Source organism: Mandrillus leucophaeus, unplaced genomic scaffold (genome assembly GCF_000951045.1).
Source record: "Mandrillus leucophaeus isolate KB7577 unplaced genomic scaffold, Mleu.le_1.0 Scaffold226, whole genome shotgun sequence".
Taxonomy (NCBI): Eukaryota; Metazoa; Chordata; class Mammalia; order Primates; family Cercopithecidae; genus Mandrillus; species Mandrillus leucophaeus.
Window position 1 is genome coordinate 5,397,186 of NW_012102321.1, and position 19,180 is coordinate 5,416,365.

At 34.2% G+C, this 19,180-nt stretch overlaps 1 protein-coding gene across 1 annotated transcript in view; it reads left to right on the forward strand.

The window, feature by feature from the left end:
- The window catches only part of RALGPS2 (Ral GEF with PH domain and SH3 binding motif 2), a 188,108-nt gene that overhangs the window by 158,683 nt on the left and 10,245 nt on the right, over positions 1–19,180 (forward strand). The window contains exons 15-19 of the mRNA XM_011981461.1: positions 1,127–1,204; positions 2,798–2,903; positions 5,618–5,710; positions 9,986–10,091; positions 14,669–14,760. Of these exons, the coding sequence (XP_011836851.1) occupies positions 1,127–1,204; positions 2,798–2,903; positions 5,618–5,710; positions 9,986–10,091; positions 14,669–14,760 (475 nt within the window). The remainder of the gene's footprint in view (positions 1–1,126; positions 1,205–2,797; positions 2,904–5,617; positions 5,711–9,985; positions 10,092–14,668; positions 14,761–19,180) is intronic.

Genomic DNA, 19,180 nt, shown 5'->3' on the forward strand with positions numbered 1-19,180 from the left:
TTTTTAGATTGCTTGACTTATGAGTAACCAGAATGGTGGTGTGTTAAATAATCTGTTCTCATCCCAACAGGTTACTTATGAAGACAGTATTTAATGATGTTACCTTCACATCTCGAAACAATTTTTTTCCTTTATAACAGATGTTTTGCTTTGCAGACATTTGTGGCTAAAAAATCTACTTTTCTTATTCCAAATTTAAATTAGTGGGCTCTTGGAACATTTGGAGAACAGTGAAATGAATGCTGCCCAGCAAGATTCAGACATGAAATAATAGAAAGTGAATAAAGAACTAAGATTTAAAGTACTACTCATGGATAGTGAAGTTGAAAAATGTACTCTGAATGTTAACATACCATTTTCTGTTCTTATTTTCTAGACATCAAATACAAGTTGCTAAAATAATGCTTTTTCTTCAAAATATCATTTATCAACAGTGCTACTTTCAGGTTTTCCTAGGCAAAGAAGTATCAGTATTTTTATGTGTCTGTTTTTATTTTTTTTGTTTTTAACTATTATGTACCATTTTGAATAATTATTAACTCATCATTTTTATCATTTATTGGCTTTGTCAGTTAATGTAGAAATAATGCCTATATTACTCAGTTCATTTCTTTTATTAGTTTTATTTACTAGGGATAAAGAGGAAAATAAAGTTTTCCTCATGAGTTTTAAGTTTACAAGCCACATTGTTTTTAGGTGTCTTCATAGGGACATATAATAAAAATGAATTACTTATATAAATCCGGGCATCATATTTAAACTGGAATCCAAGAAGTGGTATAGAAATGTAAGCAAATTTGAAGTATTTTTCAGATTTTTTTATTATTTGGCTATAAATAGCTCTTTAATTCTTTTAGCAGATTTGTGAAAGTGAATATATATAAAAATATATGATGTGTACTAAATACCTCTAAGTATTTCTAGAGTCAACAGTAGAAGAAAAAAATTTTTTAAATCTATGCTGCATGCTTTAAAAAAGAAAGAGGAATAATCACACATACTTTCCTTTTGTAAGATTTAGAAAGCTATATTACAAGAAGAAACTATTATACTGTTCTAGGTATTGATAATGGCTATGTGAATAAAAGTATATGTAATACATACAATTTATAATGGAATCCAACAGGAACAGATTATACCATTCTCTCGGCCCGGTGACAAGAGTGGCACGAAATGGCTATCGAAGTCACATGAAGGCCAGCAGGTACAATTCCCCTGCATTCAGGGGTCACAGAACTCCCTTATGGTGTTGGTGATTGGCTTACATGGGTGTGGTCTGACATTATTTCTCCTCTTTCTCAACTAATTGATTTAAAAACTAAACAAATTACCCAGAAAAACTTTCTTTCCGAGATCTAATGTGAAGATAAATTTCAACTATTCTTTCTGATCCACAGAGCTAATTGCCAGAACTTGCATCTTAATGTTACATATTTTAAAATGCTTCCAAGTTGGTAGCCTTTAAACTGCACAGGTCTTTCTAATGCTGATAGTTTTTGAATGAACAATATAAAAATCTGCTTATTTATTCGTAAGTTGTAATCAAAGCATTTACTTTGCTAATAAATTTACATTTGATTTGTCTTTTTAAAAAGTTTTTCAGATAAACTACAGGTCCTGAATGTAGACAAGTCTGTTTCATAAAATAATCATTTGTATATTTAAATTCATATTTGTTCAGTTGTTCATCTAGTTAAACCAGGTCTCTTTTGGACTGTTATTAGCTGTGGAGGCAGATAAGGGTGGTGTATTGATTGGGAACGTAGGGTTTAGTGGTGATGGGTAATCAATTCGTAATACAACAAAATACCAAACTTCAGAAGCAAACTTTACGTCAGTTTGATGGTGTCTAATCTCCCTGCATATACCTCCCTGAATATAAATAGCTCTAGCATGAAATTTCTACTGGTTTATAGGTTCTTAAGTCACTTTGAAGACACCTAAATAATCCCAAAGGAATAAACTGGCAAACTTTAGTTTTCATTGCTCTTATAGGAATTCTGCAGCTTATGTCAAGTCACCAGTGACATTTTTATCAGCGTGTATGTTTAATTGGCTCATGTAGAAATCATTAATTATTGTATTAAACATTGGACCTTAAATCAATTAGGGAAAGATATTAAAGTGTTGGTTATTTTGTGATTTTTTTTTAAAGATACATGAAAAGGAAATCTTGGGGTTTGAGTTTTTTCCTTTCGTGGAGAGCAAATTACCATTGACACCATTTAAATGTTATTAAAATGTATTGCAGAAAGCTAGTTTTTAAAATATATTATTATTGACTTTATTACTTTCTGCTATTTTAGAATTAAATTAAGCATGAGTTTTCTTTTTTTCTTTTTGAGCTTCTCTTTTTATTTTCAGTTTTATTATACTTAAATGCTTTTAACAAATAGAATCCTCATTTTTCCTACCAGGACTTAAAGTTTCTATGGGGAAAATAAGGTTACAAGAGTGATGCAGTGTGGCATGTTAAGAAGAAAATAAATCTTAAATTTTTAATTTAATATTTACTAAAGTGAATTACTGCATTCTTTCTAAATTATACTTGTTCAAATATGTAATAAAGTATGTTTTTTAACCATCTGCTGACTTTAATAACTTTCTAATCAACTTTTTGTGACAGCTTATAAATTTCAAGATTAATAAACCTTTAAAATTGTCAGTGTCGCCTCAGCTCTGAATAAAGTAACAAAGTTTTAAAATTAAAATTAAGAATAATTACATTTTTTTAAGTACCTAATTAATGACTATTATAGACAAAAGCTCTTATGTGTTCTTTTCTTCATCATTATAGTTCTGCAGAATCAGAAGATTTGGCAGTACATTTATATCCAGGAGCTGTTACTATTCAAGGTGTTCTCAGGAGAAAAACTTTGTTAAAAGAAGGCAAAAAGCCTACAGTAAGATTTCATCATATGATATTTTAATACACCTCTAAAAATATACAAATGTATATAAGACTCTGTAAAGTGCCAGAACAATTAAAATAAAGCCTGAATATAGTAGACTTGAAATAATATTAAATAAGGTCCTCCCCGCTTATCCTTGGGTCATCCATTTCAAGACCCTCAGGGGATTACTGAAACCTCAGATAGTACCAAACCACATTACCATCATTTGGAACATGTTTCTGTTCATATCTTCCATCCGCAAATATAATACCTTTTCTGTCTTAAGTAAGCACTTAACCCCACACAGTAGCCATAACTTTTGCAGTTTGAGATGCAATAGCAAAACTAGCATGAATTTCTTTTTCCTTCTTCGTAATTTCACACATAGAAAATTTGTTCTTACCATGGATCTCAGCAACCTTAGTGTCTAATTTTTCTTTCCTTAAGCCAAGAACTTTTCTTTTCACTTAAGGAAGCAGTAGGGAGTGGGCCACAAGGGTAACACATATAGTGTGGAGATGCTGGACAAAGAAAGGGATGATTGTGTCCACAGAAGGACAGATTAGAACTGTATTACTCAGAACAACACGTGATTTTAAAATCTATGAATTGTTTACTTCTCATATTTTCCAAAAATTTTTTTACACTATCGTTGCCTGTGGGTAACTGAAACCACAGATAAGAGGGAAACTATTGTACACATTTGCTTTACCATGTTTTCTTAACATAAAGTGTTATTATATGTGCCATATAGATTTCTGTTAAATCATGTGTTAAGGGTGCTTAAATCCTGTACTTTTTTTTAACCCCCATTATAGTTCTTATACAAAATTATTTCTTAGAGAACCCTGAAAGTATATCATGAAGAAGTATTTTAGTATTAAGTTTAGGTAAAGTAGAAAATAAAGAGTAACAACCCTAAAAACTGGAATTTGATTGTGCTTTATCATTTTATTTAAATGCCTGTAATACAGTTTTGTTTTCTACATAAAATAGAACACAAATATAAAATGCTTTCCAAACCATAAGTATATTGGGGGGAAAAAAAGGAAGATTGGTGGAACTGAGCTCTTAATATGTATCAAAGAAGTTTATTCTTCCTGAACACCAGCATAGTAGTTTGACTACTAAGGAACATTTTTTTTCCCTTTCTCAAATTTGAAATATAAAACCTTTGATATATATTCACACTTAAAGCTTTTGAAGAAATGGGGGCTTCATATAAGTAATCTTACTTTGCTGCTTATATCACAGTAAGCCAAAGGCACATACAAATAAGGAATCTCTTAGACAGGCTAATGAACACAGAATTGCATGTCAGTTGAAGCATTACCATACCTTTTGTGTGCTGAATGCTAGAAATAGAGCAGTGAACAAGGTGAGGCAAAGTGTCTTCCTCCTGGATTACATTCCAGTGAGGAGAAATAGAGAATAAGGCTTTAAAATAAGGTCCAAGGATACAGAATGATGGAACAAGGAGGGTTGCCACCGTGGCAAAACATTTGAGCTGAGATCTGAATGAGGTAGGTAAGTTAGCTGTGTGACTATCTAGAGTTCAGGAGACAAGAAGGCTTGTATAGTTTACGCATTTCAATTTCCCCATTGAAATTGGGGAAGGTGGAGGAGATCAGGTAAGAGGCAAAAGCTGGAGTTGTTTGATGATAAATTAAATGTGATGTATAAGAGAAAGCATGAAAACAAAGATAACTTCTAGGTTTGGGGACTGAGGTGGGTGGATGTTGGGGACATTTATTGAAATAGGGGGCAGGTCAGTCTTGGCCAAGTTCAGTTTGATATGCTTATTAAACATTCAAGTGGAGATGTCATTGTGGCTCTTGAAACAGTGTGGATCATGAGGTTAGCAGAGAGGTGGCAGGGAGAGAGATTTGGGAGTCATTAACATACAGATAGATAGTATTTGAAATATGGATCTGGATGATAGATTAAGAAGAAAGTATAGCTAGAGAAGAAAACAGGGTTGGAGATGGGGCTCTGTAGCGTTGAAGGTCTCCCACAAAGAAGAGTATAAAGGAAAATTAAGGAACTGTTATCCCAGAAGCCTAGCAGTTACAATACTTCAGAAACGAAAGAGTGGCCAGCTGGGTCAGATGCTGCTAAGAGGCTGGCTATGATGAGGACGGAGGCTTTGCTAAAATTAACAATCATCAGTGACCTTGATGACCCAAAAGCCAAATGAAGTGAGCTGAGTAGAAAATGGGCAAAACAGAAGTAGAGGCAAGATTTAGAGACTCCCTTGCAAGAAGTTACACTGTGAAAAGGAGCAGAGAAATTGGTTGGTGTCTGGGGTGTAAGGAGATGGGTCAAAGGAGGGATTTTAAAGGGATTTTAAGGTTCATTTGTATAAGGATGGTAGAGGGAGAGAGATTGAGAAGCAGTGGAGTTAATTGCGAAAGCAAACTTCTTAGAGATAGTTGGAATCTAGGGCATAAAAAGAGAGTTGAGTTTGTCTTTAGATAGAATCGGGGTTAACTATTTTATTGTAGCTGGAAGAAAGACTGAGTATGTGGATCTGCAAACAGATAGGTAGTTAGATGGAAGTGACAGGAATATTTGATATTAAGATTTCAGAAGTGATACAGCTCAACTCTGAGGTTAGTCCTTTGGTTGAAGTGAAGTGGACTTGATCATTGGCACTTAGAATGTAAAGAAACTAAGAAACCAGGAGCATTTTAATAGTATATTCATGTGTTTGTCCTATCCAGGTAGCATCTTGGACAAAATATTGGGCAGCTTTGTGTGGGACACAGCTTTTTTACTATGCTGCCAAATCCCTAAAGGCTACAGAACGAAAACATGTAAGTATTTGTTCTCTACATTTTTAGCATGGTTTCACAGACTGTTCATGGTTATAAAGAAAGCAGTCCTAATGGGATACAAAGGTTTTTTGGGTTTGCTCTTGTTTTTTCCTATCTTCTAGTCCAAAAGTTTTTACATTTATTTCTTTTTTGAATGCCATTTTTCCATTGCAGATGTCAAAACTGCACATTAAGCTTATCTATCTTGTCACCAAAGCTTTCTCAGATCTGGGTTTCCTGTTCAATATTGTTCAAAACTATTGCCTTGGAGTTTCCTTTCCTAACCAGCAAAATGTGGAAATGTGGGGCCAACATCTAAAGTTCTTTCCACCTCAGTCTCTGGTTTAGTGATTCTTCCCAACAATGAAGAGGAATGATCAGTTACAACAGTTACTTCGGTCACTTTCTTGTGCTTCATATTACTTAAAAGAAGCCTTTTTTTCACCCTGTAGAATTTTCCTATAAATCTCTTTTGCATGCTGTTTGTTTTTACATAGAATCTTTGAAAGGAAGAATGATTTTCTATGTTGCATTAATAAAATTTGAGAGGAATTTTACTTCTAAGTCACATATTTTGGGGAGAAAAATTAAGTGGTTTATGCTACTGAGAAAAGGTAAGCCAGTGAAGAAAAATTTATGTCCTTTTTCTACTTAAAACTTAACCAAATGATACTGTGTAATTCAGAGTAATTCAGAGAAACTCTTCTTTATTCTCACAGTTTTAGCCCTTTAATCAAACCGGAGGTATAGAAAAGAACATTTTTTGGTTTAAATGAATGTGGGAAGTACCATAAGATAGCATTGCCTTTCTTTATCAACCATACCCACCACCTGCCACTCTCCTGACCATCATGACTCATTGTCTTGCTTTTCTTCAGAGTGTTAGCATATATGTTTCCCTAATTCATGGTTTCATTTTTTAACTGTACCTCAGTGGGATCATATGTATTCTTAAGTACTAGTTTTTTGCTCACTATTATTATATAATTGTTTAGATAGCTCTTGCATTGAGATAAAGGACTTGAGTGAATGATCATGGAGATTTCTACTGTGAATATTTTTTGTATTCTGGTCAAATTGACAATAATGCCTATATACCCTACAACATTTACACAGATTAGTTTTGCTGAAACAATTTGTAGAGTTAGTACTGCTGTTCTCAAAGGGAGAAAAAAGTTGGATTCATTCAGTTCAGTTAAATCCTTTATCTTCAGATGTAGAAAGTAACTTTTCACATAGCCACACTGAGATCTTGCTGGCTAGATTTCACTTAGCTGACTATTATAGAAAAGTCATTATTCAAAATAAAGTGGTTTTTTGGGTTTTTGTTTTTTCTTAGTTTCAATCAGAAAAAGTGCAAATTAAAGAAGTTATAACTGAATTTGTCATCTAATGGATATGTTAAATATTGTTTTATGCTTTGCATTGTTGCTTATGCATAAAAAGTTACTATTATGTTATAGTTTGGGTTTTTAATTATATGAGGTTTCTGATAGGTAATGTATGCAAAATGTTTGGAAATTAAAGCATAGTGGGTTGGGAGAAAATCTTATTGAGTACCAAGGAAATTGACTGCATTTCTCATCTTTTCTAATTAAATTAAAATATAATTAAAGAATAAATTTGAAGAACAGGATAGAGTGTATAGAGACAGGTCTAGATCTGTAGTATTAATTTTGAGATAGAAAAGATATGGCACAAAACTAAATGGAAGAAAAAAATTTTAATTATTTTCAAATAAAGTTAAAATACAAATAGATTGGAGGAAAATATCTGCTATATGTAAGCAACAGATAAAGGATTAAAATCACTATTTAAACATAGCACCACCTATATTGTATTTTTGCCAAAATAATTTAACCTGAATCTTACGAGGAAATAATCAAATCCAAATTGTGGGACATTCTATGAGACAGCTGGCCTAGATTCTTAAAAAGACCAAAACTTGGCAGGTGGAGTAAGGGCAGGGGGACAGGAGGACTGTTCTAGATTAAAGGAGACTTGACAACTAAATGCAGTGTATGTTTTAGTTGAATCCTGGAGTTATATTGGGGAAAAAATTTAAAAAGCTATACAGGTTATTATTGGAACAATGTAAGAAAATGTAATATGGACTTTATATGGTTGTTCAGTTTCTTAGAAATGATAATTATGTTGTGATTGTATAGGAATATATTCTTGTTATTAAAAGACACATTGAAATCTTTAGGGTTCAATGTTATGATAGCTGCAATTTGCATTTGAGAGAGATCAAACAAATACAAAAATGTAGATTAAGGATATATGGCTAATCGTGGCATTCTCAACTTCTATACAGTTTGAATTTTTTCAAAATAAAAAGCTGGAGGAGAAAAAAAATCATAGATTAAAATATACCTGTTCATGTATGTATATAAACCCAGAAGTGGGACATATGGAAGTCCGTATACCTTATTTTAGTATTCTATAAAGTATATATTTTTTTTGCCTATGAAGAACGGAGTTTGTGTGGGTAGGGTGATGAACCTCACTAACTGTTTAAAAATGCAAATTAAAGGAGACACTTTCTTGCCATTAGACAAAAATTTAAAGGATTGATGATATAGCATTGGTCATGATATGGGGAAACAGACTGTCATCCATGGCTGGTAGAAATCTAAATTGGTATTGTTTTTATGGTGGCCAGTCCTAGTCAGTATTTAGCTTGATAATGACCAGAAATTCCTCATCTGAGAATCTGTCCTACAGAAATGTTTGAACAAGTGCACAAAGATTATCTGTAGAAGAACATTTCTATAATATTTATGACAACAGAAATCTGGAAATATCCAAAATACTTATCAATAAGGAAATGGTTACTGATAGGTGAAAAACACAAGTCAGAGAGTAAATATATCCCCCATTAATAGGTAAAAACCAGCAGCAACAATGACACAAGCCTCTGATAAAATAAACGCATAGAATAAGGTCTGGAGGTTGTCACCTCAAGTGATGATTATGTCTAGGGAATGTGATGGGATTCAGCTGGTGGTCAAGGGGCATTTGCACTCTAGTTTCATCCCTGTTTCTGAAGCAGTTTATGTTGCTTGAGTTACTTTTTATTTTTTGAAAAAAGGAATTGAGGTAGAGGTTTTTAGGCTTAGGAAAAGAATATTAGAAGATCATACTATTCATGTTGAAGTACATTATGAGCTGTCAAATCAACAGTCCTGTGGTAGGGCCAATTTCATTCTTCCCAGTACTAAAACTTACTGATTTCTTTAGCTTTCATATTTCAATTTCATGTTGTTATAAATGTGTCATGTTCATTCTTTTTCCCATTTCCTTTAATCGTGAAGCATATCATACATACAAAAGATAGGTAGTGTACATGTACATTTTAAAGCATAATAAATAAAATGAACACCTGTATACTCTCCACCCAGTGTGAGAAACAGAACGTTACTAGAACTATCACAGCCTTCCCGGAGGCATCCACTTCTTTCCTGACAACCATATCGACAGCCTGTCACTGTCCTGAATTTCCTGTTAATTGTTACCTTATTTTTTAGTGTTTTACCATGTACACTTCCTTATACAATGCACTGCTTCATTTTTAAACAGTACCTGAATGGCTTCACATACATGTTCTTAAGCACTAGCTTAAGCCAACCTGTTCTTCTTTTATTACTGCCCTTTCTCGGGATTAAAAAAAAAGGAAGTTGTAACTAAAATAATAATAACAAAAGAATAGTTAACTACCAAAGTAATAGACATGCTAAGAATACCCCTCTTTTTTGAAAAATGCAAGTAAGAGTATTGTCATTAAGAATTACCTGGTTGCAGTGAGCTGAGATCACACCACTGCACCACAGTCTGGGCAACAGAGTGAAACTGTCTAAAAAAAAAAAAAAAAAAAACTCTCTGATTTGTTACATCATCAGATTTAAGATAACATAGCTACTAAAATGCAAATGTCCTTCCTATAAGGAGTAGTACAGTAATTCAGAAAAAAACAACAGATTAATATATCATATTCACAAACATATTATGCTCTCTGGGAATGGAGAATAGATCAGTTAGGTTTTGATGAAGAGTTGAAGCTGGGAAGGTCTGGAAAGTAGGAGATTATCTGAAGAAGGCATGCCTAGGATGAAATTTAGCAGTGAAAGGACCCAGGCTGACCAAGACCCAGCATGAAGTCACAGATCTCATCTTTCATTAGGAGAAACTGAAAATACACTCCCTAACACCGAAGTTTTGCTTAGAATAAGCCATAAATTTTCTGTTTCCACTAATTATCTTTTTTTCTCTCAGTTCAAATCAACATCCAATAAGAACGTATCTGTGGTAGGATGGATGGTGATGATGGCTGATGACCCTGAACATCCTGATCTCTTCCTGCTGACTGACTCTGAGAAAGGTGAATTGTTAGAATAACTGGGGTTTATGATACTGCATATATATATGTGTTTGTGTATATGTATGTATGTGTGTATGTATATATGTCTATATATAATGTTTTATGCATACATGAAGAACTTGATGAGCCAAAACCTAGTTTCACTGGAATACTCAAGAGGGAAAGTGTTTGTGTAGTTTTATCAATTGGGAAATACTTTTGTCCCATTATGTATTTTAATAGTATTTTTGGAGCTTATTTTCTTTGCTACATGGGCATATGCTTGAAAATTAGAAAGCCCAGCTAATCCCTAGAGACCTAACTAGGAAAGGAGGGAGGGAATTTGAGAATATATAACCCCACTGTTACTTCAAATTTTTAGAGACTTGCCATATAGTCCATACTCCTTCCTTCATCAATACCTTGAAATGATTATTCTTAAGTTCTGAAAGTGGCAGTTTTCCTTTAAATATTTATTCTATCACTTTTAATTATTCAGAACCAATATTGTGCAGTCTTATCCACACAGATCTAGAGATGCCACACAATTACTGTATTTATTTAGATGTATTTTATTCTAAAGAATATTTAAAAACAAAATTACTTATTTTAATCCATAAGCAACAAAACAGTGACTTTCTGAATATATTTGGCTCAGATTACTTTCCAAGTTAATTATAATATTTTACATACAGTATGTAGAGAGACACTTATGAATAAAATAACTGGCTATTGACCATTGAAGTTTATAAAGTAGATATGAGAAATTGGAGGATGGGCCATGTAGAATCACATCGTACATCCTTACTCTACCTGTGACTGTAGTGGATACCACAAAGCTCATCAGAAAATATCCTCAAGTGGTTGCTTTTCTTCCATCATAACTGCTAGCAGTTGACAAGTACCAGAAAGAAGATACTTTCAGTAGCTCACAACTGGAATACTATATTATGTTACCTTTTATTGACTTCACAACTATATTTTGACCTCTGTTCAGATGCTATTTTGTATCAACAGATATCCCACTTTTGTGATGTTTCAGTGTTTTAAGTAAACAAGTAAGCAAATATATTGGAGGCAGGAAAAAATAATAATACCAAAATGTCTTGTTTTTAGATTAAGTAGATTGATTCACAGAATAAATACACCCTACTCAACATTTTTTTCCCATAAGTTGTTGAGGTACAGGTGGTATTTGGTTACATGAATAAGTTTTTTAGTGGTGATTTGTGAGATTTTGGTGCACCCATCACCCAAGCAGCATACACTGCACTCTGTTTGTAGTCTTTTATCGTTTGTCCCCCTTCCCACTTTCCCCCCCAAGTCCCCAAAGTCCATTGTATCATTCTTATGCTTTTGCATCCTCATAACTTAGCTCCCACATATCAGTGAGAACATATGATGTTTGGTTTTCCATTCCTCAGTTACTTCACTTAGAATAATAGTCTTCAGTCTCATCCAGGTCACTGGAAATGCTATTAATTCATTCCTGCTTATGGCTGCGTAGTATTCCGTCACATACATATACCATAGTTTCTTTATCCACTCGTCAATTGATGGACATTTGGGTTGGTTCCACGATTTTTCAATTGTGAATTGTGCTGCTATAAACATGCGCATGCAAGTATCTTTTTCATATAATGACTTCTTTTCCTCTGGGTGGATACTCAGTAGTGAGATTGCTAGATCAAATGGTAGTTCTCCTTTTAGTTCCTTGAGGAATCTCCACACGGTATTCCATAGTGGCTGTACTAGTTTACATTCCCACCAGCAGTGTAGAAGTGTTGCATGTTTACTGCATCCGTGCCAACATCTACTGTTTTTTGATTTTTTTGATTATGGCCATTCTTGCAGGAGTAAAGTAGTATTGCATTGTAGTTTTGATTTGCATTTCCCTGATCATTAGTGATGTTGAGCATTTTTTCATTTGTTTGTTGGCCATTTGTATATCTTCTTTTGAGAATTGTCTATTCATGTCCTTAGTCCACCTCTCGGTGGGACTGGTTTTTTTCTTACTGATTTGTTTGAGTTCATTGTAGATTCTGGATATTAGTCCTTTGTCAGATGTATAGATTGTGAAGATTTTCTCCCACTCTGTGGGTTGTCTGTTTACTCTGCTGTCTGTTCCTTTTTCTATGCAAAAGCTCTTTAGTTTAAGTAGGTCCCAACTATTTATCTTTGTTTCTATTGCATTTGTTTTTGGGTTCTTGGTCATGAAATCCTTGCCTAAGCCAGTGTCTAGAAGGGTTTCTCCAATGTTGTCATCTAGACTTTTTATAGTTTCAGGTCTTAGATTTAAGTCCTTAATTCATCTTGAGTTGATTTTTGTATAAGGTGAGAGATAAGGATCCAGTTTCATTCTCCTACATGCGGGTAGCCAGTTATCCCAGCACCATTAGTTAAAAAGGGTGTCCTTTCCCCACTTTATGTTTTTGTTTGCTTTGTTGAAGATTAGTTGGCTGTAAGTATTTGGGTTTACTTCTGAGTTCTCTATGTTATTCCATTGGTCTATGTGCCTAGTTTCATACCAGTACCATGCTGTTTTGGTGACTATGGACTTATAGTATAGTTTGAAATCAGGTAATGTGATACCTCCAGATTTGTTCTTTTTGCTTCGTCTTGCTTCGACTGTGGTGGGCTCTTTTTTGGTTGTATATGAATTTTAGAATTGGTTTTTCTAATTCTGTGAAGAATGATAGGGGTATTTTGATGACTATTGCATTGAATTTGTAGATTGCTTTTGGCAGTATGGTCATTTTCACAATATTGATTCTACCCATCCATGAGCATGGGATGTGTTTCCATTTGTTTGTGTCATCAGTGATTTTTCTCAGCAGTGTTTTGTAGTTTCCTTGTAGAGATCTTTCGACTCCTTTGTTAGGTATATTCCTAAGTGGTTTTTTTGTTTTATTTTGTAGCTATTATAAAAAGCTTTGAGTTCTTGATTTGATTCTCTGTTTGGTTGCTGTTGGTGTATAAAAGCCTACTCAAAATTTTGAATTCAAAACCCCAGCCTCCTTCCCATGTCAAAGGCATAATTAATGAAATTAAATTTTAAGATGAGAGCATTTTCATTGGATTTAGTTAACAGATTCTTTGTTTTCTTCCGTTTTTCTTAGCTTGCCTAATAGAACTACTTCAGGTAGCCAAAATTTTATGAGGTCTATCTATACTAATGGTTTTTTGCAGGGGAGGAGTGAGTATGTAAATTGTAGCTGTGACCAGATTAATTGTAGATATGCCTTCTTTTCACATTGACCTAATGTCTGTGTCTGAGTTCAGCAAGTGTAACAATGTTACTTGACTAATTAAACATTTGGTGAAGAAACAATTACTTCCGAAAGTGAAAAAGTTATTTGAGTGTTAGAGTCTCAAGGAAAAGCTGAATAATGCTTAAATATAGTTAGGTTCTTGAGCCATTGAATACAGTTATTAAGGAAAGAATAGAATTCAGCAAAAATTGTGAAATAAAAAGAACTTAGGTCAGTGAAAAAAGGAAATAAAGCTTAATTTAGAGCAGCCTATAGTACATGGATCCTTTCTTTTCTCAACTTATTGCTTCCTCACCTTAATACATGTAACCATTTAAAATATCCTCATTATATGTCAGTCTTGAATTAAAGTCAATATAGGAACCACTAAATACGGACAGCTCAAATGAATTTCTAATTTCTTAAAAGAGAAAAAGTTGCCTCGTAGACTTTCCCCAGGGGCCCTCAGCAGAACTGGAAATCTGTAATAACCTTGACAAATGTCTTGTAACTAAAGACTAAAAGCATAGTCTATCAATATTATATGACTAATCCTTAATTATACTAAATAGCAAGTGTTTAAGTGTTAAACATGTTGAAGCATTTTGGCATGTTAAAACTTAACATCTACTAATATTTAGGCCGGATGTGGGTGTGAGGACTCATGCCTGTAAATCCCAGCACTTTGGGAGGCCAAGGCAGGCAGATCACTTGAAGTCAAGAATTCAAGACCAGCCTGGCCAACATGGTGAAACTCCGTCTCTACTAAAAATACAGAAAACTTCGCTAGGCATTGTGGTGCACACCTGTAATCCCAGCTTCCTGGGAGGCTGAGGCACAAGAATCTCTTAAAACTGGGAGGCAAAGGTTGCAGTGAGCTGAGATCACGCCACTGTACTCCAGCCTGGGTGACAGAGCGAGACTCCATCACAAAAAAAAAAAAAAAAAAAAAAAACTATTATTTAGATATCTAAGTAGTAAGTATTCAGAACCAATATTCTACAGTCTTATCCACACAGATTTGAGATGCCACACAGTTATTTTATTTAGGTGTATTTTATTCTTAAGAACATTTAAGGAGACAAAATTATTTCTTCTAATTCATAAGCAGCAAAAGTGACTTTCTGAATATATGATAGCATGTAAATGTGTTGCATCAAGAATTCTTTATTGTATTGGAAATACAATAAAAATAGGAAATACAATAAAATGGAGGTGTTAAGTGAATAGAATTCTAAAACTGAAAACTCTAGTCATGTTTAATTTGTTCATTAATATCTGGCATAAGTATTATGTGTCATTGTCCTTACATTTTTATTATTTCCCCCTTGTTTTGGATAATTTTAGGAAATTCATACAAGTTTCAAGCTGGCAATAGAATGAATGCAATGCTATGGTTTAAGCATTTGAGTGCAGCCTGCCAAAGTAACAAACAACAGGTAAGCATTTCTCCTTAATTCTCAGAATAGTCCATAATTTGGGAATATATGTAGAAGAGTTCCAAGAGAAGTAAACAAACTAGTTCTGAGTTAACTAGGAGAATGGTGGTGGTTTTATTCTTGTTGACTACAGTTAATAAGACATGAAGGTCTACATTTTAGTGAGGAGCTAGACAATAATCATCAAACAAGTAACAAAATATCAAACAGTCAGAACTATATAAAGAAAACAAAATAGAAGTATGTGATGCAGAGCAGTGGGAGTACAGACAACTTTTGATAACATAAAAATCTCCCTGAGGAGATGGTACTGACATGAACCACAAGAAGGAACGAGCTATAAGAAGAGGAGAGCAGAGTACTGTTTAAGGGAAGAGCAAGTACAGGGAGCCTGAAACTGGAACAAGCTTAAGGTGTGTTCAAAGCAGAGAAAGGTAGGCAGTATAGTAGTCAAGAGTATAGTTCTCTAAAGGATAAAAATTAGATGGCATATTAAATTAATAAAAATTATTCAAATTCATCTTTATTTGATCTGTTGACAAATTGATGTCTGTGGTGGTAGTGAAACCAAAAACCATTTGGATTTTATTTGCTTTTATTTTACTGAAACAAAAATGGTCTAATTGAAAGGCTTTCAGCTGCAGAAGAGCAGGAATCCATTGTGTTGTTTTCCCCAAACCTTGTTGCACAGTTAAAGTTGAACCACAGATTGGTAGAGCAGACATAAAAAACATAGCCGCATTTACAGAAATTTATGTAGACTTGTGGAACCAGTTGTTTGTTAAATATATTTGAAAATCATTGACTTAGCATATTGGTAATACAGAAGTACATAGTTAGCTTTATCAGTAAGTAATATTGAATATGATGCACTATGTCAGCTTAGAAAGCTTACAGAAGTATTTTTCACCCTGTCATATCAAGATGTAAGTTATTACCCTTTCTTGATCATTTAAACTAAGGCTCCGCCATACAAAATGACCTACATGGGTCACACAAATAAAAAATGGTGGATTCAAACTTTCTTCATCCTTTAAATCCATTCTTTTTGTTTGTTTTTTGACTTTTGGGTTCAGAGGGTACTTGTGCAAGTTTGTTACATGGGTATACTGCGTGTCACTGAGGTTTGGTGTATAAATGATCCCATCACCCAGGTAGCCAGCAGGGTACCCACTGGTTTTTCAACCGTCACCCCTCTCCCACCCTCCCCGCTCTGGTAATGCTCAGCGTCGATTGTTCCCATCTTTGTGTCTAGGTGTATTCGGTGTTTAGTTCCCACTTATAAGTGAGAACATGCAGTATTTGGTTTTCTTTTCCTGCATTATTTCACTTAGTGGCCCCCAACTGCATTCATGTTGCTGCCAAGGACATGATTTCACTGTTTTTTAAAAATCACTGTGTAGTACTCCATGGCATATATGTACCACATTTTCTTTATCCAATCCACTGTTGATGGGCACCTAAGTTGATTCCATGTCTTTACTATATAGTGTATACTGCTGGGATGAACATACATGTGTCTTTTTGGTAGAACAATTTATTTACCTTTGAGTATATGCTCAGTAATGGAATTGCTGGGTTGAATGGTAGTTGTTTTAAGATCTTTGAGAAATGTCCAAACTGCTTTCCACGGTGGCTGAACTTACATTCCTACCAAGCGTATAAGCATTTCCTTTTCTCTGCAACCTTGCCAACATCTGTTATTTTTTGACTTAGCTATTCTGAGTGGTGTGAGATGGTATCTCATTGCAGTTTTAATTTGCATTTCTCTGGCAATTAGTGATATTGGGCATTTTTCAAATGCTTGTTGGCCATGTGTATTTCTTCTCTTGAGAAGTGTCTGTTCATGTCCTTTGCCCACTTTTTAATGGAGTTGTCTTTTGCCTGTAAATTTGTTTAAGTTCCTTATAGATTCTAGATATTAGACCTTTTTCAGATACATAGTTTGAAAATATTTTCTCCCTTTCTCTAGGAATGTTGGTTTATTCTGCTGATAGTTTCTTTTGCTGTGCAGAAGCTCGCTAATTAGGTCCTGTTTGTCAGGGTTTGTTTTTGTTGCAACTGCTTTTGGAGTCTTCATCATGAAATCTTTGCCAGGGCCTGTGTCCAGAATGGTGTGTCCTAGGTTATCTTTCAGGGTTTTTATAGTTTTAGGTTTTGCATTTAAGTCTTTAATCCATTTTGAGTTGATTTTTATGTACAGTATAAAGAAGGGATCCAGTTTTAATCTTCTGTATATGGCTATCCAGTTATCCCAGCAGTATGTTGAATAGGGAGTCTTTTCACCATTGCTTGTTTTTGTCAGCTTTGTCAAAGATCAGATGGTGGTAGGTGTGAGGCGTTATTTCTGGTCTCTCTATCCTGTTCCATTGGTTCTATCCTGTTCCATTGGTATCTGTTTTTGTACCAGTACCATGCTATTTTTTGGTTACTGTAGCCTTGTAGTATAGTTTGAAATCAGGTAGTATAATGCCTCCAGCTTTGTTCTTTTTACTTAGAATTGCTTTGGCTATTTGGGCCTTGTTTTGTTTTGTTTTGTTTTGTTTTGTTTGTTTGTTTTTGTTGTTGTTCCATATGAATTTTAGAATTTTTTTTCTAATTCTTTGAAGAATGTCATTGGTAGTTTGATAGGAATAGCATTGAATCTGTAGATTGCTTTGGACAATATGGACATTTAACAGTATTGATTCTTCCAATCCATGAGCATGGAATACTTTTCCCTTTGTTTGTGTCATCTCTGATTACTTTGAGCAATGTTTTGTAATTCTCATAGTAGAGATCTTTCACCTCCTTGATTAGCTGTATCCCTAGGTACTTTTTTCTTTTTGTGGCTATTGTAAATGGAATTGTGTTCTTGATTTGGCTCTCAGTTTGAATGTTACTGGTGTATAGAAATGCTCTTGATTTTTGTACATTGATTTTGTATCCTGAGAGTTTGCTGAAGTTGTTTATCAGATCTAGGAGCTTTGGGGGCAGAGACTGGAGTTTTCTAGATATAACATCATATAGTCTGAAGAGAGATGGTTTGACTTTCTCTTTCTATTTGAATGCCTTTTATTTCTTTCTCTTGTCTGATTGCTCTGGCTGGGACCTCCAGTAAGTACTATGTTGAATAGGAGTGGTGAAAGTGGGCATCCTTGTTCCAGTTCTATAAGGGAATTCTTCCAGCTTTTGCCCGTTCAGAATGATGTTGCTGTGGGTTTGTCATAGATGACTTTTACTATTTTGAGATATGTTCTTTCAGTGCCTAATTTGTTGAGGGCTTTTAACATGAAAGGGTGTTGAATTTTATCAGAAGCCTTTTTTGCATCTTTTTAGATTAAGATGATCATATGGTTTTCTATTTTTAATTCTGTTTATGTGGTGAATCACATTTATTGATTTGCATCTGGGAACCAACCTTGCATCTCAGGAGTAAAGTCTACTTGATTGTGGTGAATTAACTTTCTGATATGCTGCTGGATTCAGCTTGCTAATATTTTGTTGAGGATTTTTGTGTCTGTGTTCTTCAAGTATATTGACCTGCAGTTCTATTTTTTTCATTGTGTCTCTGCTAGTTTTTGGTATCAGAATGATGTTGGCTTCATGGAATGAGTTAGGGAGGAGTCTTTTCTTTCTCGATTTTTCAGAATGTTTTCAGTAGGATTGGTACTACCTCTTTTTTGTACATCTAGTAGAATTCAACTGTGAAATCCGTCTAGTCCAAGGCTTTTTTGGGTTGGTAGGTTGTTTATTACTGATTCAGTTTTGGAACTCATTATTGGTCTTTTTAGGGATTCAGTTTCTTCCTCATTCAATCTTCAGAGGTTGTGTGTTTCCAGGAATTTATCCATTTCTTTTAGGTTTTCTAGTTTGTGTGCATATAAGTGTTAGTCTGAGGATTTTTTGTATTTCTGTGGAGTCAGTTGTATGTCGCCTTTGTAATTTCTGATTGTGATTATTTGGATCTTTTCTCTTACTTTCTTTGTTAATCTTGCTACCAGTCTATCAATCTTGTTTTTTCTTTTAAAGAACCAACTTTTGGTTTCATTGCTCTTTCGTATGCATTTTTGCATCTCAATTTCATTCACTTCTGCTCTGATTTTGGGTTTTTTTTTCTGCTAGCTGTGGGGTTGGTTTCCTTTTGTTTTTCTGGTTCCTCCAGGTGTGATGTTAGGTTGTTAATTTGAGCTCTTTCTAACTTCTTGACATAGGTATTAAGTCTGGTATGTTGTGTCTCTGTTTTCCTTAGTTTTAAATCATTTTTTGATTTCTCTCATAATTTCATTCTTTACCCAAAAGTCATTTGGAAGAAAGTTAAGTACCATATAATTCTATGGTTTTGAGAAACCTTCTTGGTATTGATTTGTAGTTTTATTGTACTGTAGTGTGAGGGTATGGTTGGTATGATTTCGATTTTTTTGACTATGTTGGCACTTGT